Consider the following 26,415-nt stretch of genomic DNA (forward strand, 5'->3'; position numbering starts at 1 on the left):
GTTCATGTATTGCTGAAGCCTGGCTTGGAGAATTTTGAGCATTACTTGCGTGTGAGATGAGTGCAATTGTGTGGTAGTTTGAGCATTCTTTGGGATTGCCTTTCTTAGGGATTGGAATGAAAACTGACCTTTTCCAGTCCTTTGGCCACTGCTGAGTTTTCCACATTTGCTGGCATATTGAGTGTAGCACTTTCACAGCATTATCTTTCAGGATTTGAAATAGCTCAACTGGAATTCCATCACATCCACTAGCTTTGTTCGTAGTGAAGCTTTCTAAGGCCCACTGGACTTCACTTTCCAGGATGTCTCTAGGTGAGTGATCACACCATCGTGATTATCTGGGTTGTGGATATCTTTTTTATACAGTTCTTCTGTGTATTCTTGCCACCTCTACTTAATATCTTCTGCTTCTGTTAGTTCCATACCATTTTTGTCCTTTATCGATCCCATTTTTGCATGAAATGTTCCCTTGGTATCTCTAATTTTCTTGAAGAGAATCTAGTCTTTCCCATTCTGTTGTTTCCCTCTATTTCTTTGCATTGATTGCTGAGGAAGGCTTTCTTATCTCTCCTTGATATTCTTTGGAACTCTGCATTCAAATGGGAATATCTTTCCTTTTCGCTTCTCTTTGTTTCACAGCTATTTGTAAGGCCTCCTCAGACAACCATTTTGCCTTTTTGCATTTCTTTTCCATGGGGATGGTCTTGATCCCTGTCTCCTGTACAATGTCACCAACCTCCATCCATAGTTCATCAGGCTCTCTATCTATCAGATCTAGTCCCTTAAATCTATTTCTCACTTCCACTGTATAGTCATAAGGGATTTGATTGAGGTCATACCTGAATGGTCTAGTGGTTTTCCCCACTTTCTTCAGTTTAAGTCTGAATTTGGCAATAAGGAGTTCATGATCAGAGGCACAGTCAGCTCCTGGTCTTGTTTTTGCTGACTGTATAGTGCTTCTCCATCTTTGGCTGCAAAGAATATAATCAATCTGATTTCGGTGTTGACCATCTGGTAATGTCCATGTGTAGAGTCTTCTCTTGTGTTGTTGGAAGATGGTGTTTGCTATGACCAGTGCATTCTCTTGGCAAAACTCTATTAGCCTTTGCCCTGCTTCATTCCGTACTCCAAGGCCAAATTTGCCTGTTACTCTAGGTGTTTCTTGACTTCCTACTTTTGCATTCCAGTCCCCTATAATGAAAAGGACATCTTTTTGGGGGTGTTAGTTCTAAAAGGTCTTCTAGGTCTTCATTGCAGGTTACAGTGTTACCAAAATACACCGCAGAATGATAAAGGTCTTCGTTGCCCTAACTTTCAGTTTACATTCTTATTACTTTCTTTCAAGCTCTGTGCAGCTGTTTGCCCTTCCGTTAATTAATCCATCCAAACTGCACACATTTGTTGGCTGCCTACTATGGACCAGGTACTGTAACAGGTATTGGAGTTAACCTGTTCAAAACAAAAGGACAACAAGCACACTTAGATTCTCCCATCAGAGAGTTAGAGACAGAACCAAATAAACACAAATATATTATTATATACAATAAGTGCTGTGAAGGAAGAGCCAAGGCGACTGTGAAAGGAGTGCTATCTAGTCAGGGAAACCATGGAAAATTTCTTTTTTTTTTTTAAATTTTTTTTATATACATGTATTCCCCATCCCGATCCCCCCTCCCACCTCCCTCTCCACTCAATCTCTCTGGGTCTTCCCAGTGCACCAGGTCCGAGCACTTGTCTCATGCATCCAATCTGGGCTGGTGATCTGTTTCACCCTAGATAATATACATGTTTTGATGCTGTTCTCTTGAAACATCCCACCCTCGCCTTCTCCCACAGAGTCCGAAAGTCTGTTCTATACATCTGTGTCTCTTTTTCTGTTTTGCATATAGGGTTATCGTTACCATCTTTCTAAATTCCATATATATATGTTAGTATACTGTAATGGTCTTTATCTTTCTGGCTTACTTCACTCTGTATAATGGGCTCCAGTTTCATCCATCTCATTAGAACTGATTCAAATGAATTCTTTTTAATGGTTGAGTAATATTCCATGGTGTATATGTACCACAGCTTCCTCATCCATTCGTCTGCTGATGGGCATCTAGGTTGCTTCCATGTCCTGGCTATGATAAACAGTGCTGTGATGAACATTGGGGTGCACATGTCTCTTTCAGATCTGGTTTCCTCGGTGTGTATGCCCAGAAGTGGTATTGCTGGGTCATATGGCAGTTTTTTAAGGAATCTCCACACTGTTTTCCATAGCGGCTGTACTAGTTTGCATTCCCACCAACAGTGTAAGAGGGTTCCCTTTTCTCCACACCCTCTCCAGCATTTATTGCTTGTAGACTTTTGAATAGCAGCCATCCTGACTGGCGTGTAATGGTACCTCATTGTGGTTTTGATTTGCATTTCTCTGATAATGAGTGATGTTGAGCATCTTTTCATGTGTTTTTCAGCCATCTGTATGTCTTCCTTGGAGAAATGTCTGTTTAGTTCTTTGGCCCATTTTTTGATTGGGTCATTTATTTTTCTGGAGTTGAGCTGGAGGAGTTGCTTGTATATTTTTGAGATTAATCCTTTGTCTGTTGCTTCGTTTGCTATTATTTTCTCCCAATCTAAGGGCTGTCTTTTCACCTTGCTTATAGTTTCCTTCGTTGTGCAAAAGCTTTTAAGTTTCATTAGGTCCCATTTGTTTGTTTTTGCTTTTGTTTCCAATATTCTGGGATGTGGGTCATAGAGGATCCTGCTGTGATTTATGTTGGAGAGTGTTTTGCCTATGTTCTCCTCTAGGAGTTGTATAGTTTCTGGTCTTACATTTAGATCTTTAATCCATTTTGAGTTTATTTTTGTGTATGGTGTTAGAAAGTGTTCTAGTTTCATTCTTTTACAAGTGGTTGACCAGTTTTCCCAGCACCACTTGTTAAAGAGGTTGTCTTTTTTCCATTGTATATCCTTGCCTCCTTTGTCGAAGATAAGGTATCCATAGGTTCGTGGACTTATCTCTGGGCTTTCTATTCTGTTCCATTGATCTATATTTCTGTCTTTGTGCCAGTACCATACTGTCTTGATGACTGTGGCTTTGTAGTATAGTCTGAAGTCAGGCAGGTTGATTCCTCCAGTTCCATTCTTCTTTCTCAAGGTTACTTTGGCTATTCGAGGTTTTTTGTATTTCCATACAAATTGTGAAATTATTTGTTCTAGTTCTGTGAAAAATACCATTGGTAACTTGATAGGGATTGCATTGAATCTATAGATTGCTTTGGGTAGTATAGCCATTTTGACAATATTAATTCTTCCAATCCATGAACACTTCTCCATCTGTTTGTGTCCTCTTTGATTTCTTTCATCAGTGATTTATAGTTTTCTAAGTCTTTTGTTTCTTTAGGTAGATATACTCCTAAGTATTTTATTCTTTTTGTTGCAGTGGTGAATGGTATTGTTTCCTTAATTTCTCTTCTGTTTTCTCATTGTTAGTGTATAGGAATGCAAGAGATTTCTGCGTGTTAATTTTATATCCTGCAACTTTACTATATTCGTTGATTAGCTTTAGTAATTTTCTGGTAGATTCTTTAGGGTTTTCTATGTAGAGCGTCATGTCATCTGCAAACAGAGTTTCACTTCTTCTTTTCCTATCTGAATTCCTTTTACTTCTATCTAGTGCTATCTAGTCAGGGAAACCATGGAAAATTTCTTAAATAAGTATACCTAAGAACTGAAGAGTGAGTGGTATTTAATTATCTGAAGTTGGAGGAAACAACCAGGTACAAAGTCCCTAAGGTTAAAGGGATCTTGATTCATTCAGAAAACTGAGCGGCTTAATGTGACTGGAGCATAGGGTCACGGTGGGGAGGGAGACAGAGAATTGTTCTGAAGAAGTAGATAGGGCATGTGGAGATTGATTATTAGATTTAGCCGAAAAAACAATGGGAGGCCACCGAAGGATTTTAGACCAAGAGTGAAAGATTTGCATTTAAGAAAGACTATTCTAGCTATAGGTAAGAATGAATTGAAAAAATAATTAGGGAGAGCAGTTAGCAGACCATTATAGTCATGCAGGCAGAAGATGATAGTTTGTACTAGATTAGCGCTGGTGGTAGAAATGGAGAAAAGTGGGCATGTTCAAAAAATATTAAGAGATAAAAGTGATAAAATTTAGTGGTGGTTGAATGGTATGGGAAGCATGTGAATGAAGGAAACTGTCAAGGATAATCAGACTTCTTTCTGGTTTACAATGCTGGATAGGATAGTGGTATTATTCACTGAAATAAGAAGCTAGACGAAAACCTTAAATATCCAGAATTCACTTTTGGCATGTTGAGTTTTAGATGCTTTTGAAATAGCTACAGTGTTAAGCTAACATGTTAAGCTGCCAATTGATTAACGTCTACAGAAGAGAACTGGGCTAAGTTTATTGCCTTTTGAGCTCAACCTCCTCAGTGTTTCTACCTCATTATGGTCTGAAGAGTTGTGTCCCCCAAGATTCATAATGTTTAAATTCTAATGCCCAGTGATGATGTTGGTAAGTGGAGCCTTTGGGAGGTACTGAGATCATGAGGATGGAGCTCTCATGAATGAGATTTGTGCTCTTGTGAAAAAGATTCTAGAGCTCCATACCCACTTCTGCCATGTGGATGCACAAGGAGAAGTCAGCCAGCTAGAAGAGAGCCCTTACCTGAACGTGCTGACACCTTGACTTTATTTTCCAACCTCCAGGATTGTGAGAAACAAATTTCTATTGTTTACAAGTCTATTTTATTTTGTTATAGCAGCCTAAACAGACTAAGACACTCCCCATAAAAACAATACAACTGTTAGGACATGATTGTGATCAGTAATTTGCAGGCATAATGATGCAGTAATTTTTGTGTTAATATGCTCTTTTTGAGTAAACAGTAATTTCCTGTTAATCTGTTAAGGTAACTAGCCTATTTTGTGTAATATTCCCCCTCTCCAGAAAAGATATCACCTCTAATACAATTTAGTAGTGTTGATAGAGGAACCTTTAGTTTTTCCTTTTTAAAAATTTCCTGCTTGATTTTTAAAAACATGATATTCATGTAGCTATTATCACAAATACCCTTTATACAATATGCTCATGAAACACAGTATACGATATATAATGGGTGCAAGAATTAGCTTTTCTTTCCTGTTTGAAAATTGAAAATGACTCAACCTTTTTTGGGGAGGAAAAGAAGGTAGTTATGCAAGATTTACCTTTTTTAAAAATTGACATTTATTTTCATAAATTTTAAATTTGTAAGGTATTAGACAAATCTGAAATGTGGTAAAATTGCATAGAATTGTACGCACATACAGGGCTTCCCTGGTGGCTCAGTGGTAAAGAATCTGCCTGCCAGTGCTGGTGATGTGGGTTCGATCCCTGGGTCGGGAAGATCCCCTGGAGAAGAAAATGGCAACTCACTCTAGTGTTCTTGCCTGGGAAATCCCATGGACAGAGGAGCCTGGTGGTGAAAGTCCAACTGGCAAAAAAGTTGGACATGACTTATCAACTAAACAGCAACAACAAATACACATATACATAGACAAATAAGTGTGCTTTAAACTGGTAAAATCAGTAAGTTCTATTGACTGTATTAATGTTAGTGTCCTGGTTTTGATAGTACATGTAATGGTACCATTGGGGGAAAACAGGGTGAAGGGTACATAAAACCTTTTTGCAATTTCCTGTGAATCTATAATTATTTCAAAGTAAGAGTTAAAAGACTCATAAAGCAAATAAAATAAATTTCTGTTAGATAATTGATTTTTCTAACAGAAACGTGGTCCACTGGAGAAGGGAATGAGTGGCAAACCACTTCAGCATTTTTGCCTTAAGAACACCATGAACAGTATGAAAAGGCTGATATGACACTGAAGGATGAACTCCCCAGGTTGGTAGGTGCCCAGTATGCTATTGGAGAAGAGTGGAGAAATAGCTCTAGAGGGAAAAAGAGTCTGAGCCAAAGCAGAAGCAGTGCCCAGTTTTGGATGTGTTTGGTGGTGAAAGTAAAGTCTGATGCTATAGAGAACAGTATGGCATAGGAACCTGGAATGTTAGTTTCATGAATGAATTGGTCAAACAGGAGATGGTAAGCATGAACATTGATTGACATTTTAGGAATCAGTGAACTAAAATGGGCTGGAATGGGTGAATTTAATTCAGATGACCATTTTACTATGGGCAAGAATCCCTTAGAAGAAATGCAGTAGCCCTCATAGTCAACAAAAAGAGTCCGAAATGCAGTACTTGGGTGCAGTCTTTTTTTCTGGGGTCACAAAGAGTCAGATACAACTGAGTGACTGAACAGCAACTGGTTTTGTTGTTGTGCTCATCTCATCTTGTGCAAGATGAGATTTAATTTTTCTAAAGGCAGGTTCAGGAGATTTAATTTATTTTAATTAATGTTATGTGCAATATGAAAATTAGCTAGTAGTATCAAATAGTAAGAGCTTCCCTGGTGGCTCAGATGGTAAAGCATCTGCCTACAATGTGGGAGACCTGGGTTCAATCCCTGGGTCGGGAAGATCCCCTGGAGAAGGAAATGGCAACCCACTCCAGTACTCTTGCCTCAGATAGTAAATCACATAGTAAAGCTGCTAAAATCGTAAACCAAAATGATATGAATAGAAATATTACCTAGGACATAATTTTATACAAGTCTTTAAAATTTTTTCTTATGGAGTAACATAATCAAGCTCCAATATAGGTCTGTTGCTGTTGTCCCTAAGTTGTGCCCAACTGTTCGCCAACCTGTGGCCTGTAGCCTGCCAGCCTTTCTGTCTGTGGGATTTCCAAGGCAAGAGTGATAGAGTGTTTCCCATTTCCTTCTCCAGGGCATCTTCCTAACCCAGGGATCGAACCTTTCTCTTGCATTACAGGTGGATTCTTCAGCACTGAGCAAACCTTTCTTTTGCATTACGGGTGGATTCTTCAGCACTGAGCTACTTGGGAAGTCTAGCTATTATAAAACCATTATGTACTTGCTTGGTTTCTTGAGCTCTTTCATTGGACTATATATGCATTAAAATGTTTTTATAACTAAAATAGAACAGTGGAATTTATCCCTTAAGTGTGAAACATGTGCTTGTTTTATTTTGCTGCACAGATAGTCCATTCTGGTTTAGATTTAAGCTCACATGGATTTCATTTTCATTCAAATAAAATGGAGTAATTTTTTTGTCCTTGCTCTTGTTTCTTGTTAAGTAAGAAAATGCTTATTCATGTATATAAGAAGTTGGCAAGTACCAACAAAATGTTCATGTTCATTGCAGTTTACTCTTCTTTCATAAAATTAGAACTTTTATAGGGGCAGATCAGCAGTAAATTTCATCCTGAGTATACCATCATACTAAACTGACCAAATTCTTCAAAGTAAACTTCTCAGGCTGAGTAGAAGATTCAGAGAAAGGATTCCTCAACCCAACTTGAATTGAAAAGGAGGGAGAATTACCATTAAGTTTTGTTCTGCCATTTTTCCAGGTGGCTTTCAATAAAATTTGAAATGTATTGATATTCTTCTTCACTCTGAGCCCAGACAAGCAAAGGAAACATTTTTGAGATTTCTTTCAAAGATTATTTCCTCTTAAACCCACTTATATTTATTATTATCCTTGTTGTCTTTTTACTTAGAAAATGACAAGAATTTTATAGCATAGTAAGAGAGAATTTGGGCTTCCCAGGTGGCTCAGTGGTAAAGAATCTGCCTTCCAAGCAGGAGACACAGGTTCAGTCCCTGGGCTGGGAAGATCCTTTGGAGAAGGAAATGGCACCCACTCTAGTATTCTTGGCTGGGAAATTCCATGGACAGAGGAGCCTGATGGGCTACAGTCCGTGGGGTTGCAAAGAGTCAGGCATGGCTTAGCAACTACATAAAAACAACAAAGAAAAATTAATTTAAAATGAGTGTATTATAATTCTGGTAGATGTGCTCACTTACTCACTTGAGTCCAGCTCTTTGCAGCCCCATGTACTGTAGTGTCCGCCAGGCTCTTATGCCCATGGAATTTTCCAGACAAGAATACTGGAATGGGGTGGTGTTGCCTACTTCAGGGGGTCTTCCTGAACCCGTGTCCCTGTGTATCCTGCATTGGCAGGCAGATTCTTTACCACCAGCACCACCTGGGGAAGCCGTGTAATTCTGGATACCTGTGCTGGAGTTGATCAAGCTAGCTTGTTTTCTATTCTGGTTTAATGCAAGACAGCTGTGCTCCTGGAGCGATTTTTTTTTTTTTTTTTGGAATATTTCTCATTGTTTTCAGATGTTGTTTTTTATGTGCTAGCTTGCTCATGTTTTAGGATAATTACTGATTTTTTTTTTTTAACTTTTCTGTTGCTTTTTTTTTGTACTCACATCTACTTGTATCTTGGGAGAACTGAGTGATGTGTCAAACTGCTGCTTCTATCATTGTCCTATATGTGTCCATGATGTTTTTCTACATTGCCTAGAATGGAAAACACTACCAAATTGTAAGCTAAAAGTGCCTTTTTGAGGCTCTGCATCCATGCTATGAAAAACTACTAAACTTATACAATTCTTTCTCACAGCACTCCTTAGCTCTAGGATTTGTATATCTTTTTTTTGGTGTAGAAAAGGACTTTAAGTGCAGTCTTTCCAAGAGGCCAGGAAACAGTTGTTAAGGTCCTTCCTGTCTCATAATTCCAAAACCTTTCATGTCACTGTTTTACTAATGACTTCATCTAAATCTTCCTCTTGTTAAAGCAAAAAAAAAAAAAGCACTCTTTGTACCTGTTGGAAATAGAATTTTAGTTAAGTTTCAACTCTTTCATCTTGATCTCAGAGTAAGATGAAGCAGAAAGTAATTTTGAGAGAGTATTTTAATCAAAAGATTCTATGGCAGCATCTACAGAGACTATTTTTTAAGCCTAAGCAGAGAAGGACAGTGCATTCAAAAGTACTTGGGTTTTATCTCTAGCTGAATAAACTCCCATTTAAAAGCTTCTTAGAGTCATATAATGTTAAACATGGAAAGAACTTTAAATAGGAAACTGGAGACTAGAAGCATTAATAATTTGCTGTATTAATTAGTAGCTAAGTTAGAATTTAGCTTCAAAATACAAACTTGATTATAATTAATTGCTGGAGTTGTCAGAACCAGACAGTTGCAGGAATTGTCAGAACCAGAAATATCATGAATGCATAAAATATATGTAGATGTATAGAATATGTGTTAGTCAACTTTTTATGTAATTGGTAAGTCGTCTGGTCAACAAGGCTATTAGTTTTGGGGGAGTCAAAATTATACATGCATCTTTGATGGAAGGTGGCACCTGTAGTCCCCACACTGTTCCCATAATTGAGCCCCTCAGTGATTAAAGTTCAAGTCAGATTTTTTTAGCATTTTTCAAAAGCTAACCTAGAAAATTTAGGGTTATGTGCAAAATTAAGCTCTTCTATTTACTGTATATGATCTCCAGGGAAGGAGAGTCTGTGTTGAGTGTTCTGACTTGCTGTTGCCAAAATTGTTTTCTGATGGACCACTCCAGTCTTGTGACTAGGTAGCAGCATTGATGGTTGTTTACTTGTGCATGTTGTTTGGTCCTACAAATGTGTTTTTCAGTTAATTCCTTTATGACCTCAAGCAAGTCCTTCACTATTCCCATTTTTTTGGACCAGAACATGTGATACATGTACTGCTGTGATTATCTGTAACCTCTGAGGCACTGGTACAGACTGTGAATGGATTTATTTTGTAATGTGGATAAACAGGATCTCTTCACTGCTTTTTAGAATTTCCCCGAATTGTCAAAACTAAAGATAAGTGGTATGATTATATAAAGAAAAAAAGTTAGCTGAAATATCAGGGAACTCTTACTACTTAGATTTATCCAGGACTAAGCATTAATATATAAAGCACTTAGCATAGATGGTTGATGATTTAAAAAAAAGAATATTAGTAAATACATGAAAAAGTAGGAGAAATTATCTGTGGTTTTCCTTTAGCAAATAATGCTATCTGTTGGTTTGCATATATAAATATGTAGTACCTTTAAAAAGAATTTATGCAGTCACTTTGTTCTGAAGCACATAATATACATAATAATGAAGGAAATTCAAAATCCCTGGTAGTCCAGTGATTAGGACTTGATGCATTTGCTTCCAGGGCCAGGGTTCAGTCTCTGGTAGGGGAACTAAGATACTACAAGCCTTGAGGTGTGGCCAAAACCAAACCAACCAACGTACCAAATGAAACAAAAAAGAAAATGATATCCTGTAGTACATTTTTTATATATCTTCCATTTAAAATTTAAACTTAAAGTTAACAAGTCTAGATTCTGGTACAGGGTTAGTTAATTAGATGTGAAATCTTTCATGTGTCTTCACTACTCTGATTTTCATTTTCCTGTAAAAATTTAAGTGGTTTTTAGGTATCTATTGGTGAAAAAATAAATTCAGCTGAGTAACTTTTAAAGATTTTATTGGTTTATTAAATGATTCATGAATTTGGCAGCATCCCATTTAGCAGATAGAAAGGAGCTTTGAGGGGCTGTACAAAATGAAAGATTTTAAGCAGAAGGAAGCAAGGAAAGGAAGTTGTATTAGTGGGTTAGTTATGGCAAAGTCACTTTCCTTTCGGAGATTGCAGGGTCTTTCAGACAGATTACCTCTCTCATGATGACCAGGTGATTTCTGACTCAGTAGTTTTAAGATTCTGTTCCTGGGAGTAGCCAAAATTGTAATTAATTTTTGGTTTGGTGACACGGGACTTAGCATAAGTGACTCCCATTTTGTGTTTGTTGTCTTGTTTTTAATACTATCAACTATAAAATATGAAAATTGTATGCACTAGCAGGTGTTCAAACTTAGAAATCTTCAAATGATAATTTTTAGTTGAATATTTGCTTATGTTGGTTAGGATTCACACATTTTACCTTGATTTATAGTTTTGTCATCTTTTCTCCTAAGATCTCAGTGGTTCAATAGCACCCCCAGATGTCAAGTTAAACCTTGGTGGAGATTTTATCAAAGAATCTACAGCCACTACATTTCTGAGACAAAGAGGATATGGCTGGCTTTTGGAAGTTGAAGATGATGACCCTGAAGATAACAAGCCACTCCTGTATGTAAAAATAATGTATATTTTTTGGATTTTAGAGCTGGTCTGTGAAATCATTATATTCTTTCATATTATTTAAGACAGGTATGGAAAACCTTAACCTTTTTGGTCAAAAGTTTTAGCTATTTTCAGTTTTTCTAGTACATTTGACCCTTGAACAACTGAGGTTTGAACTGTGTAGGTCTACTTATACATGGATTATTTTCAGCACTTGTATTGGAAAATTTTTTTGAGATTTGCAGTAGTGCAAAAAAACTCGCAGGTGAACTGTGTAGCCTAGAAATATCATGAATGCATAAAATAAGGGTGTGCAGAATATGTGTTAATCAACTTTTTATGTAATTGCTAAGTCTTCTGGTCAACAGTAAGCTATTAGTAGTTAAGTTTTGGGGGAGTCAAAATTATACATGTGTTTTTGATGGAGGGTGGCACCCATAATCCCCACATTGTTTAAGGTCACCTGTAATTAGTAAAACTGGAATAATGAAACAATATTTTTAACTCATTGAAAGTTCAGTTTAAGACAAATTAAGAATTCCAAAAAGATTACGTCTCCAAACTCTCTCCCGTATAGCAGTTTTCGAGCTACCCCTGGGGAGGCTACAGGGATACTTTCACCTTCTTCATAGTACTTGAAGATTTTTAAGTGATTATGTATCCCTTGAGCTTCCCAAGTGGTGCTAGTAGTAAAGAACTCGCCTGCCAATTGCAGGAGACATAAGAGACACCCGTTTGATCCTCTAGGTTGGGAAGATCTCCTGGAGGAGGGCATGGCAACTCACTCCAGTTTTCCCTGCCTGGAGAATCCCCATGGACAGAGGAGCCTGGTGGGCTACAGTCCATGGGGTCGCAGAGTCAGACACGACTGAAGCAACTTAGCACACGTAAAGATGAATAGCATGCACATGTATCACTTAGGGGGAAAAAGTGAAGAATTTAACAGTTTGGAAAGAAGAACCTGCTGCTGCTGCTAAGTCGCTTCAGTCGTGTCCGACTCTGTGCGACCCCACAGACGGCAGCCCACCAGGCTCCTCTGTCCCTGGGGTCCTCAGGGCAAGAACACTGGAGTGCTTTGCCATTTCCTTCTCCAATGCATGCATGCATGCTAAGTTGCTTCAGTCGTGTCTGACTCTGTGCGACCCTGTGGACAGCAGCCCACCAGGCTCCTCTGTCCACGGGATTCTCTTGATAAGAATACTGGAGTGGGTTGCCATTTCCTTCTCCCCTAAGAAGAACCTATAGCATTGTAAGATCAAGGCATTACCAAGTTATTCTCTGTAGTAATTATTGGTAGATCAAGTATTAAAAGCATTGTTTCTTAATGTTATTATACTGAATTTCATCAAATCTAAGATGTCATAGATTATAAGGTGCAGTTATTTTACATTTATTAATAAAAGAGAAAAGTGGCTAAGACAGCATAAAGCTAGAACATTAAAGGGCTATCTTACCTCCTTAGTGTAAGGATAAATGAGAAATGATCAACCATGCAGAAAGAGAAATCAAGGAAGTTTGCTTGTCTGTTTGGCACTAGGTAAAGCGTTGGAAGAAAAAGTTCCTATGAGAACATAGAATTGCAGTCTATGGTCCCAAAAATTCTCAAGAGAAGAATTTTATTTAAAGTCTCAAATTGGTAGTGCCTCCAGGAGACTGGCAAAAGGAAAAGCAGATCTTGGAAGCACTTGGCTCATGCCAGACTGACAACAGTTGTTAAGACACCAGCTATTGTGAGATGTATCCCAACTTTAGAGATGTTGAAAATGTACATCTTGGAAATGTACTTCAAATGCAAATGTTTTGTTGACCTGTGGAGACTGTACTGTTATATTTAAACTTTTCTTAAATTCTTCTACAACTGGCTCAATATTCAAAAGTATGTGCCTTCTAAGAATTCTTATTTTAAAATTATAGGGAAGAATTGGATATTGATCTAAAGGATATTTACTACAAAATTCGATGTGTTTTGATGCCAATGCCATCACTTGGTTTTAATAGACAAGTGGTGAGAGACAATCCTGACTTCTGGGGTCCCCTGGCTGTTGTTCTTTTCTTTTCCATGATATCATTATATGGACAGTTTAGGGTAAGTACATCTTCCTTTACACAAATTCTAAATAGTTTAAGAGTTTTAAAATTTAAAATAACAAATATTAACTGTAGTACTTGATTATGTTTGAAAAATGCTTTAGCTTTACCCATTATTTCTCACTTGTCCATCCCTCCAACTCTTCTTAAATAAGTGGGAGTTTCCTTGGATTAATGGCTTCCAAGCTATTCTACATCATCATTCACATGAAAAATATTAGTGTTGGTATGGCAAGTGGGTAAGTCGTTGGGACTGTTCCCAGCTGCCCATGCCCTTTCTGGTTTTCCATAAGAATAAAGAATTGGAAACAACAGTACTCATGTTTTTACCTTTTTTTCATTTTTAGTTCTGTTTTTTAAAATAAACTTTTTAATGATGACAGGATTCCATCAGTATTAGTTTTTACATAATACTATGTCCCATTCTCAGAGGCCTTATCTGTATTATCAAAACACAGCATGTACACATCACTCCTAAGGCTTTAGGTGAGTAAAAAACAATTCTTTATCACAGAGTGATTTGGAAATAAATTAGTTTCCTTTTGTTCTATAACACATTTCTGTAAGTTTAGTGACTTAAAACAATGCAGATTTATTCTTTGACAGTTCTCGAAGTCAGAAATCCAAGTTGAGTGTTAAAGGACTAGAATCAAAATGTCAGCAGGGCTGGTTCCTCTGGAGGCTCCAGGACAGTCTGTTGCTTGCCTCTTTCCAAGTCAGAGGCTGCAACATTCCTTGACTTCTGGCTGCATCACTGTAATCTCCATTGTCACACTGTCTTCTCTACTGTAGTCAGATATCCTTCTGCCTTCTTTCCTAAAGGACATTTGTGATTAAATTTGTGCTTGCTTGATAATTCAGAGTATTCTCTCCATAGCAAAATCCTTAATGTTATGTAAGAGTAGTCCTATTAATATTTACCTTGGATAGGTTTATATCAAGTATTCTGTTGCAGACAAGGACCGTTGAAGAAGTTGAATGGGGGTTCTGGTCTCTTGCCTACCATCAACCCTTCATGTAGAGCATCTCTAAGTGAATTTATCTATATAATCTTTCATTTGAACGCAGGGTTCTAAGGCTAAAAACAAAAAATTCTCACCTCCATAGAATGTTTCTTAATTTGAATTTGTTTAATATTTTCTCATGCTGGATTGAAGTAATACATTTTTGGCAAGAATATCATAGAAGTGACATTGTGCCCTTCTCTACATGCTTTCAGGCATTACATGATACTGATATGTCTTATTACCAGTGCTATTATTGTTGATCACTTGGTAAGGTAAGGGGGTGGTATCTGCCCAATTTCTCCACTGTAACGTTGCTATTTTTCCCTTTTTAATATAATAAATATCTTATGGAGATACTTTGTGACTATGCAAGCACTCTGTTTCTCATCAAATTTTAGCCCACTAATTTTAGCATCTATTGATGGATCTTTCAATAATTATTACTATATTGTTTACTGAATATGATTTTCCTCCTTTCTTCCACATGTATTAGTTAGTGTTCTCTTTGGAACAGCTATTCTTTCTTTGTCAATACTTATTTATTTATCTTTGTCAGCATGGACAGATATTTATTTTACTTTGTGGACTATAATCCAGTATAATCATGTATTTTATTGCTTAGATTGTTGCAGTTTTAACTATTAGAAGCTCCTTCAGGTTAACTTTGATATCCTCTTGACATATTCCCATCCTTTTTTGAGTGCTTCCTTTCTTCTTGACTTCACAGTGCATTCTGGACTCATCTTTCATTTTCTCTGTCCCAGCCCTGGAATCAGTCATTTCTCTAGGGAGTCCTAGTTCCTTTTATAGGGAAATATTTAGAAACCAGTAAGTATCTGGGCTTCCCAGGTGGCATTAGTGGTAAAGAATCCACCTGCCCTTGCAGGAGATGTAAGAGAAATGGGTTCAATCCTTGTGTCGGGAAGATCCCCTGGAAAAGGAAATGGCAACTCATTCCAGTATTCTTGTCTGGAAATCCAATGGACGGTAGAGCCTGGTGGGCTCCAAGTCCCTGGGGTTGCAGAGAATCTGACGCGAATGAGGACACACGTCATACACCGTCACTGGGCAGTTAGTCTCCTTCCGTTGCCACGGGGCATCTTTACTTCTAGACCCCTCACTCGGACAGAGCATGGGAGTGTGTGCATGTATCATTATCATGTCAGTCTCAGGAGTTAAAAGTGTCTGAAGTGTTGTCTGCATTCTATTCCTTGAATAAATGGTAATTAATGTACATTTTAGAGACCTCCTGAGATGAGTAATTTGTTTCATGGATAAATTTACCATGTGAAATTCTATAAAGCAGGAGTTGAGAGTCAACACTTTGCTGTCTTTTTGCAGTCATCTTTTATCATAGATCCTAAAACACTGACGTTTCCTTAGGCAACTGATCATTGCTAAATTTTCAGTTTGGATATAAAATTATATTACATATTATATTCTTACTAGGTTTTGGGAAGATACCTGGGAACCCAAACTTCCTATGACCTAAAGTCAGTGATACCAAAATACCGTATATGGTAGAGAATTGAGCTCATGGGAAATTTTCAGCTTATTTGGTAACACAGATATTAATTGCATGAATTTTTTTCTCTTAAGGTGGTCTCATGGATTATAACCATTTGGATATTTGGTTCACTAACGATTTTCTTACTGGCTAGAGTTCTTGGTGGAGAAGTAAGTAGTTAATTTTGAAAATAGTCTTTGTTTTTTATGGTAAGCTTTATTTTTGATATTGCAGATACTATTAATAACTATGTTCATTGTAATTGTTTGTTGCCCCAGAACTGCTTTTAATTTATGCTACTTCTTTTCAAGGTGATCTGTGTATTAGTATTATGCATATTCTGTAAATGTTATGAGAAAGAGGAAAGAAAAAAATCCTATTTTTTTTATAACTTAGAGCTTTATAGGGAAGCATACAATTTATTCTCTGTTTAGTCCTCAAACTTTTTATCTCAGGTCCATAGAGCTTATTGCCAAATTCAGACTTAAACTGAAGAAGGTAGAGAAAACCACTAGACCATTCAGGTATGCCATAAATCAAATCCCTTACAATTATATGGTGGAAGTGAGAAATAGATTTAAGGGACTAGATCTGATAGACAGAGTGCCTGATGAACTATGGACAGAGGTTCATGACATTGTTCAGGAGACAGGGATCAAGACCATCCCCAAGAAAAAGAAATGCAAAAAAACAAAATGGCTGTCTGAGGAGGTCCTACAAATAGCTGTGAAAAGAAGAGAAGGAAAAAGGAAAGATATACCCATTTGAATGCAGAGTTCCAAAGAATATCAAGGAGAGATAAGAAAGCCTTCCTCAGCGATCAATGCAAAGAATTAGAGGAAAATAATAGAATGGGAAAGACTAGATCTCTTCCAGAAAATTAGATATACCAATGGAACATTTCATGCAAAGATGGGCTCAATAGAGGACAGAAATGCTTCTACAGAAGCAGAAGATATTAAGAAGAGGTGGCAAGAATACACAGAAGAACTGTGCAAAAAAAAGATCTTCATGACCCAGATAATCACAATGGTGTGATCACTCACCTAGAGCCAGACATCCCGGAATGTGAAGTCAAGTGGGCCTTAGGAAGCATCACTATGAGCAAAGCTAGGAGGTGATGGAATTCCAGTTGAGCTGTTTCAATTCCTGAAAGATGATGCTGTGAAAGTGCTGCAGTCAACATGCCAGGAAATTTGGAAAACTCGGCAGTGGCCACAGGACTGGAAAAGGTCAGTTTTCATTCCAATCCCAAAGAAAAGCAATGCCAAAGAATGCTCAAACTACTGCACAATTGCACTCATCTCACACACTAGCAAAGTAATGCTCAAAATTCTCCAAGCCAGGCTTCAATAATACGTGAACCATGAACTTCCAGATGTTCGAGCTGGTTTTAGAAAAGGCAGAGGAACCAGAGATCAAATTGCCAACATCCGTTTGATCATCGAAAAAGCAAGAGAGTTCCAGAAAAACATCTACTTCTGCTTTATTGACTATGCCAAAGCCTTTGACTGTGTGGATCACAATAAACTGTGGAAAATTCTTCAAGAGATGGAAATACCCGACCACCTGACCTGCCTCCTGAGAAGCCTGTATGCAGGTCAGGAAGCAATAGTTAGAGCTAGACATGGAAAAACAGACTGGTTCCAAATTGGGAAAGGAGTATGTCAAGGCTGTATATTGTCACTCTGTTTATTTAACTTATATTCAGAGTGTGTCATGAGAAATGCTGGGCTGGAGGAAGCACAAGCTGGAATCAAGATTATCAGGAGAAATATCAATAACCTCAGATATGCAGATGACACCATCCTTATGGCAGAAAGCAAAGAAGAACTAAAGAGCCTCTTGATGAAAGTGAAAGAGGAGAGTGAAAAAGTTGGCTTAAAGCTCTCCATTTAGAAAACTAAGATCATGGCATCCGGTCCCATCACTTCATGGCAAATAGATGGGGAAACAGTGGCTGACTTTTTTGGGGCTCCAAAATCACTGCAGATGGTGACTGCAACCATGAAATTGAAAGGTACTTATTCCTTGAAAGGAAAGTTTTGACCAACCTAGACAGCATATTAAAAAGCAGAGACATTGCTTTGTCAACAAAGGTCCATCTAGTGAACGCTATGGTTTTTCCAGTGGTCATGTATGGATGTGAGAGTTGGACTGTAAAGAAAGCTGAGCACCGAAGAATTGATGCTTTTGAACTGTGGTGTTGGAGAAGACTCTTGAGAGTCCCTTGGACTGCAAGGTGATCCAACCAGTCCATCCCAAAGGAGATCAGTCCTGGCTGTTCATTGGAAGGACTGATACTGAAGCTGAAACTCTGGTACTTTGGCCACCTGAAGGGAAGAGCTGACTCCTTAGAAAATACCCTGATGCTGGGAAAGATTGAAGGCAGGAGAAGGGGACAACAGGGGATGAGATGGTTGGATGGCATCTCTGACTCAATGGACATGAATTTGGGTAAACTCTGGGAGTTTATGTTGGATAGGGAGGCCTGGCATGCTGCAATCCATGGAGTCGAAAAGAGTCGGACATGACTGAGTGAACTGAACTGAACCATAGAGCTTAATGTAGGTTGTATTTGCCAATATTTATCATGGGGACTTCCCTGGTGGCCCAGTAGTTAAGATGCCACACTTCCACTGGAGGGGGTGTGAGTTCATTCCTTGGTCAGGGAATAAACATGCCTCATTTTGTGACCAAAAAAGTTAAAGCAAACAAAATTACCATGTTAGAAATTAAAATACAAATTTTAAATGTGTGTTTATTCATTTAAAAGCAAATCAAATACATTTTAACATAAATAATGCATTTTAAAGAAACCTTTTTTAAAACAAATTGAGGGGAAGGCATTGTTATACATTCTTGGAAGTAGCTTTATTATCTGGGTTAGTGGAATCTGGATTCTGATATCTGCTTTCTGAATTCAATTGTTACAGGATATATCGCTTTGGATAAAGTATATATAAAAAATAAGGCCTCATACAGGTATATAATTTGAAAAGGAGGGATATTTTAACACTTTTTTTTTTGATGATTGTGGTTATTCTATTCTGATACTACATTAACACTCAAGAGATAATATAATAGTATTTTAGTTTTTTTTTTCTTGTCTCTTGTTAATATTTATAATTTTCCAAAAATCAGACATGTTGTCTGACCTATACCATCACTTTTTCAATTAATTTATTTTAATTGGAGGATAATTACTTTACAGTATTGTGATAATTTTTGCCATGCATCAGCACGAATCAGCTACAGTTCTACATGTGTCCCTCCCTCCCAACCCTCTCCCTCTGGGTATTCCCAGAGTACCAGCTTTGGGTGCCCTCAACAGGAAATAGTTTCTTAAAGTTTTTTTGTGAGGAATCTCAAACCATGTTAGTGAACTTTTTATATTCTGTTTCACTGGAATTCATTTTGAATGGATCTTTTTACCTATGCATGATCATCTAGAGAACACTAGTTCACTGAGGTTTGCAGAACTTCCAAATGTTGACACGTTTTATTCTACAATATCAGAAAACCACATTCAATAAGATCACCTATCTCAGCAGAAAGTGTAAAGATTACAGTGTTGGATGTAAGTTTACCAAAATTCTACATTTTGCTTGAGAGATAGCATTTAGTAATTTGAAAGAAATACTGCGAGTTGTTTTTCTTGAAGCAGTAGGCTTGTTTCATTCATTTTCAGTCATGTTGCCTGTTAGTACCTAACTCTGAATAATTATAGTTGTTTTTCGTTTGTTCTTTCACGTAAGAATGGTGTTCCATGGATAAAGCATCTAATTCAACTCTTCATTTAAGCAGTTATACAAATGCTTTCCTTGGGATAACCATTGAATCAAGGTAGAAAAAATGCTTTCTGTGGACTTCACATTTTGTTATACAGAATATTTAAAAGGCATATTCAAAGGTTGAGGCTTAATAAAATCAGTCATTTTAACTGCTTCATTAAGGACGTTTTTAAGTGAAACAGGAGGGTTTTTTTCTTTTCTGTGTATGGTAGTAAGGAACATAGTTACTATTATCATAGTTCATACCACCTTGGCATAATAAAGCAGCGTGATGTTTTACCCATTGCTTTTGTTCTATTAATATCAATATCAACCTAATTTAAAAGGCAGATAATATTTTGTCACTATTATAAAAAATAGTTTTGATGTCCAGTCTTTTAGAAAGAGTCTCCTGGACCCCCAGAATACTGTGGGGTATTCTGGCAGTGAGAATCACTGCCCAATTAAATTAGACTTTATGAATTACCATAAACCTAGGAATTGCAGCACTCTGGAATTCAGCTGTTTGTGGAGAGAGTAAAGCAGAAGGGATGCCAGGCAAAGTTATCATATGGGTACTGACTCATTGGGCTTACTGTATGAACACTGAATGCTAAATGTCTAACTCTTGAGTCTTTTTCTCACACTTGGGGGAAAGATCTCCAAGTCTGATTCTTAGCTCCTGTTCTTCTACTTTCCAGTTTCCAAAATTAAGTTGGTGTTGTTCCATCTTCTCACCTCCTGTTTATGCCTCTTACAAAAAGGAGTCTCTTTTTTTTCTTCCCTTTTAGTGGAGTTTCTAGAAGGAATAGTGTTAGATGTGTGTTCAATTCACCATTTAACCTACAACTCTTGAATAAGTTTAAAATAACATTTATCTGTGTAACTTTTTTACTCTGCTTATGGAAATTTAAAATAATTTTAACAGGGACTTAAAATGACATTTGTTTGTGTATTATTTCTTATATTCTAGACAAAATCTCATACAGTTTTTATATGAAGACAGGTATCACTAATTGTTTTGGTAATTTAAGACTGTTGTTGACTCAAACAGGGGCTCTGTATTAACCTAGAGGGGTGGGATGGGAAGGGAGATGGGAGGGAAGTTCAGGATGGAGGGTACGTATGTATACCTTTAACTGATTCATGTTGATGTTTGACAGAAAACAACAAAATTCTGTAAAGCAGTTATCCTTCAACTACAAAGTAAATAAATTAAAAAAATAAGACTGTTGTCGAGGAAGTTAAAAGACCTAGATCTTACTTTGAATTCTAACCAGCTAGCTGTGTCTTTCTTGAACAAAGACCTTTGTCTCTCTGAGAATCAGTTTCTTCATAATGGGGATAGTATTACTGCTACTACGGGATACTTTTATGATTTTCTTTTTAGTATATGTGCTGCCAAAGCGAGCAGTATGATTTTCTTAATTCTCATGTTTTATGTAAGTACAGCAAAGTTTGTATGATGTTTAATAGTGGTTAAAGTAAGTAACTTGATTTCTATGATATTTATTTAAAATTTTGAAAATTCACAGGTTGCGTATGGCCAAGTTCTTGGAGTTATAGGATATTCATTACTTCCTCTCATTGTAATAGCCCCTATACTTTTGGTGGTTGGATCATTTGAAGTCGTGTCTACACTTATAAAAGTAAGTAGTGTGTGTTATAAAAAGTAGTTTACTGTTTTCCAGTTAGGAAAGTCTACAGTTACCCCTGCATATCCATGGGAGATTGGTTCCAGGATCGCCGCTCCCCCCCCCCACCACAGACAGGAAAATCTTCAGATGTTCAAGTCCCCAGTATAAAATTGTGTAGTGTTTACATATAACCTATGCAAATCCTTCCATCTACTTTAAATTATCTCCAGATTGCTTATGATACCTAATACAATATGAATTGTTGTCTGTAGTCCAGGTTTGGCTTTTTGAAACTTTCTGGAATTTTTTTTTTTTCCCCAAATATTTTCAGTCCACATTTGGTTGAATCTGTGGATGCAGAACCCACAGGTAATAAGAGCTGACTGTACTAGTTTTCTCCCTAAAGAATCTTGTAATCTATAACTGTTTATATCAAGCAGTTAGTAGTATTTTGGAACAGTGATCTTACTCACTGATTTTACCAATTGTATTTATTTTCCCCTTTTAATTGCCAGAAAGTAGAATAAAGAACAAAGAGCAAATATGGCCTCAGGATATTACACTCAGAAAATTTTTTTAACTAATGTTAAAAGTTTCTTTTCTATGCTTATAAAATTAATTCATTATATTAATTTGAAATTCCACTAGATGTTTATTTAATAATTGTTACTCCTATTTGAATAGTAAATTACTGATCAAGTAAGATATACGTAGTTCTAATAAACTGAGTTTTCTGTGTTGCAGAAATCAGGACTTCTTTATGCTGTGTTAAACTTATTAAAAATGTACCCACTTTAAACATTTACTGATAATATTAAACACTGTTAATGAATAGTGATATAGCAAATTTTGGTATTTATTAATTTTGAACCACCTTGGAAAAAATAAATGACTACTTTCACACATGTATATATATTACACAGTGAGTGTAATTTTTTTCTTTATGGAAAATAGAACTTCTTAAGACCACTACTTTCAATACTAGAACTACCATTATATGGTCTCCATATTATAGTATTTAAATACTAGAGTATTTAAGTAGATTCACTTAAGTAGAGTTATGTGTGAATTTTGGTTTCTCTTAAAGTTTATTACTAATTCTAGTGTAAAAGAAATTATTCCTTTTAGAATTGAGTAACTCCAGGCTAACACTGACATATAAGTCTTGGATATTGAGAAGAGTTGGATTTTAGAACCAGTCAGTTCTGAATTCAGATCCTGGTTTTGCCTCTTGCTATCCGCCTAGGGGAGATATCTTTTCTTATTCTCCTCTGTAAAATGGAAACTTAGCAACTACTTTTTCAGATTTGTTATGAAGATTTTGAAGAATAAATAATGACTAGTATAGTGCTTGACACACAGTAGGCACTCAAACTGTAGCTGTTATTATTATAAATATTAAATGAATATTTTGAGAACATCTTTGTATGTTTCAACTGTTGGAACACTCTAGAAACCAAGAAGCAGCACTTTCATTCCTCTAATCCCAATTTTTTAAAAAATTACCATTATTAGTGCTTAGGTTGAAAGTCTTGCAGTACAGAAGCTAGCCCCACCCACGCTGGCATTTAATTACTTAGTGATCATGCCACTTCACTGAGCCATTCAGGATCACTGCCTGTATGTTGTTTTGCTTGGGTTAAAGATTGTTTGAATGCTTCTGAGACTATCCCCCAGACTGCTAAAACTCTGTCCTTTGGTTATTTTTAGTCATTGAGTTCAACTGAAAATTGGTTTTTAATATTCTTCATACAACAAGTGAATGTGTTATTATAAAATAGAAGTCTTTTTTAATATCATTAAAATTTTAGGATAAAAATTTTGTAAACTTTGACTTTTCTTTGCTGCATTTCTTTCCCTAATCACTTAAATCTTCTTTGTGTAGCGATCTGTTTTGCATGTTTCTTGTTTTAGTCCAAAGTCTGTTTAGAAATAATGAAATAATAATGAAAGAATGAAATAAATAATGAGAATTCTCATCCTTTAAGTCTAGTATTGGAATGCAGTTTACAAGCACTAATTTTCTTTTAACATTAAATGTCTGTAATTTTATCAATCTTAACCATTTATTCACAACAAACATTTAATCATCATGTACAAATAGAACTTGATTATAATTTTATTTCTCTATGCTTTTTTGTAAGATTAAAATATCTTGTATTTTTCATTTGCATTTAATTTTAAAAGTGCAGTAGAAAATTGGATCATCTCAAATAATTTTCAGTCAGTCTGCCAGTATTTATGTTTTACCTCTGTATCAGTGGTTCTCAACTGATGGCAATTTCGCCCCCCCGGGACGTTTGGCAATGTCTGGAGACATTTTTGAGTGTCACAGATGGGTAGGGGTGGGATTACACTAGTATATAGTGGCTGGAAGCCAGGGATACTGCCAAACATCCTACAGTGCACAGCACAACTTCCCACAACAGTTATCCAGCCCAGAAATTTGATTAGTGCAAGGTTGAGAAACCCTGCTCTGTGCCAAGTGTTTATATCATAATTTCCCTGATTTCTATCCTTGAAGTTATTCTCTCATTTCATTCTATAAAATGCCTTCAGTGACTACATTAAGAAGTATTATATAAATTTCTAGTGGATACAGTTTAAACTTAAGTAGATGCATAGAATACTCTAAACCAAAATGTTAACATTTTTCCTCCTTCCCTTGTAAAACTGTATTTCTACCTAGTCCTGGGAAAATGACTTGATACTTATAAGTATTGTGTGAAATTTTCACTTTATCTGTTTTTCTGCTTCTTGGAAGAAAAGAATATTTTTTACAGAATCAGTTAGTTTTCTTAGGAAACAAATATCTATCAGCATCTCATCCCCGTAATAGTTTTTCTAAAAGTTTGCCTTAAGTTATCCAGGACACTTGTTAAAATGGCTGATAATTAGACCTTTCTTCCATTAGAGATTCTGATTCGGTAGAACTAGAATGAATCCCAGGAAGCTCAATGTCACCCCAGGTGATTCTGATTAATTAACATAAAACCTAAGTCATTTCCAGATGTCAAGGAACAGAGCAAGGCTGAATATTCTTAATAAGTTTTCAACATTCTCAATAAGTTTTGCTGTTTCTCTTAATTGGTTGCCAGGGTTGTTTAAAAAAAAATACTGCAAATGTTATTTTTATTCTGATACTCAAAATGTTAATTGACTTGCTAATATGCTGCCTTTTGTCTTTTTTTTTTTTTTTTTTTAAGCTCTTTGGTGTGTTTTGGGCTGCCTACAGTGCTGCTTCATTGTTAGTGGGTGAAGAATTCAAGACCAAAAAGCCTCTCCTGATTTATCCAATCTTTTTATTATACATTTATTTTTTGTCCTTATATACTGGGGTGTGATCTAAGTCAAATAGAAAAAGACAATGTTACATTTCTGTGTAGGCTGGAAATTCTTGCTTGAGGATATTAAAAAAACCCCTGTTGACGGTAAAATTTTACATGTTCAGATGTAAAGGCAGTTTCAGGTCTTTTTAAAACATTTTTTTTTTTGTATTTAATTAAGCAATTGCAGTTATCTGAATATTTTTGGTCAGAATTCTGAATTCTGTTTGATTCTTCATATTCCAGTGAATAAAATATAAAAGCATTGTGTTTTTAAGATTGTGTCAATATTCACCTAAAGATCTGTGCCAAAAGCACCTGGAATGGTAATTATATTTCACTTGAAGGGTAAATATAATAACATTTTGATGATTTAAAAGTGCAATTTTTTTCCCTTTAAAGAGTTTTCTCCTGCATTGCAGATCCTGTAGATATATATTTATATTTATACATATATATTTATGAAATCTTATTCACAAAATATATTTCTGAACAGCTTAAAAATTAAGATATTTTAAATCTGATGCTTCCACTTTCTTTAATTTGGCCTTTAATCTTCTTATTTATGAAATTAAATTTGCTCTTAAATTATATATAATTTTTAAAGTCTCGTACATGCTTCTGGCAGTATGTCCTTGTTAAGAATTTTTTTCTTTTGTTTTTTAATTTTTTATTGCAAGATATTTGCTTTACAATATTATGCTGGTTTCTGCCATACATCGGAATTCTTAATAACAACAACTAAAACTAATTATAACAGTTGCTGATGTAGATTTGGTTTGTTTGGGTGTGCTTTTTCTTACAAACCACTTTTGAATGTCTAAACATCTGATTTCAAGTTTCTGCTTATGGCATTTGATGGATATGGCATTTATTAAAACTGTTAGTATATAGAAAAACAATAATATTTATAGCATCAGTAAATATTTTTAAGTGGCACTTCTAAGCCGTAAAAGTTGCTGAAAAGAGACCTTTAGAGTCTTGTGGTCCCGAGCAATGTTATATGAAATAGAAAAAAAATAAAATGCTTCCCAGCTGTGTGTTTTGTTTTATAACACCTTGTCTTACATTACTTGATATTTTAACAAGTATCAGGTACTCTTAAACACAAAATATTTGCTAAGAGAGATACTAAGAAATTCCAACTAGTGAAATTTTATGCAAATAATTTCATAGACTCTAGATGTACCTTTTATTAATGTTAGTTTGTAAAGTAGGTGAAATATTTGATATCCATAAAATACCAAATGCCTAATAACTATTAGCAAATTATTATATTATCCTTTCTGGTCTCAGCTGGAAGAATTAACTGCTGTCTTCGGTATGATAACGTGGCCACCTCTTGGGATATATTCCTTGAGCAACCTAATGTGTTAGGAAATATCTAGCAACTCTGAAATAAGCCTACAAATTAGCAAGATATCAAGCCCATCTCTCATTCTTTTCTCCTCTCCTCTCCCCCACCTAAAATAGGAAAAAAAAAAAAACCCAAAAACTTTAAGCTGCAAAAGTGAGAAGTATAGAGCTATCTTTAGGCCAGAATAATGTGGAAAAATTACATGATGCTGATTATTTAAGCAAGTTTAGGAAAACAGACTAGAAGCAACAGAGGGATGAAACTTCTAAAACCTAAAATGATATGGAATAGTAAGGAAGGGTCTATAGCTACAGAAGCAGCAACTACAAAGTAAATGTTTGTCATACTTCAGGGGTTTCTGAGAGCAATACTTTGTTTTGGTAGATTATTATATTTGATGTTCATAGCGCTGACCCTAGAATCTTCCCCAAAAAGCTTGGGGGTCCATACCAGGCAGTAGAATTTTACTAAGCAATAAGTCAACTGTTTTAAGGACCAACTCCATCCAAAGGTGGTTTAAATTTTTTTTTAAGCTATCATTTCTTTAATATGTGAGTGAAAGTTCACTTGTATGAATCTTATTTATTATTGATATAAGATAAAATAAAGTACTTGTGTTCCAAAAAGGTATTTAAGAATAATAGCAT

At 36.1% G+C, this 26,415-nt stretch overlaps 1 protein-coding gene across 1 annotated transcript in view; it reads left to right on the forward strand.

The window, feature by feature from the left end:
• YIPF4 (Yip1 domain family member 4) overlaps positions 1-25,466 on the forward strand; it is a 37,406-nt gene extending 11,940 nt beyond the window's left edge. Inside the window, exons 2-6 of the mRNA XM_020905881.2 lie at positions 10,926-11,079; positions 12,988-13,159; positions 15,768-15,845; positions 20,984-21,097; positions 24,292-25,466. Of these exons, the coding sequence (XP_020761540.1) occupies positions 10,926-11,079; positions 12,988-13,159; positions 15,768-15,845; positions 20,984-21,097; positions 24,292-24,429 (656 nt within the window). The 3' untranslated portion in view covers positions 24,430-25,466. The remainder of the gene's footprint in view (positions 1-10,925; positions 11,080-12,987; positions 13,160-15,767; positions 15,846-20,983; positions 21,098-24,291) is intronic.
• The last annotated feature ends 949 nt before the right edge of the window (positions 25,467-26,415 follow it).

This window comes from Odocoileus virginianus, chromosome 2, assembly GCF_023699985.2.
Source record: "Odocoileus virginianus isolate 20LAN1187 ecotype Illinois chromosome 2, Ovbor_1.2, whole genome shotgun sequence".
Taxonomy (NCBI): Eukaryota; Metazoa; Chordata; class Mammalia; order Artiodactyla; family Cervidae; genus Odocoileus; species Odocoileus virginianus.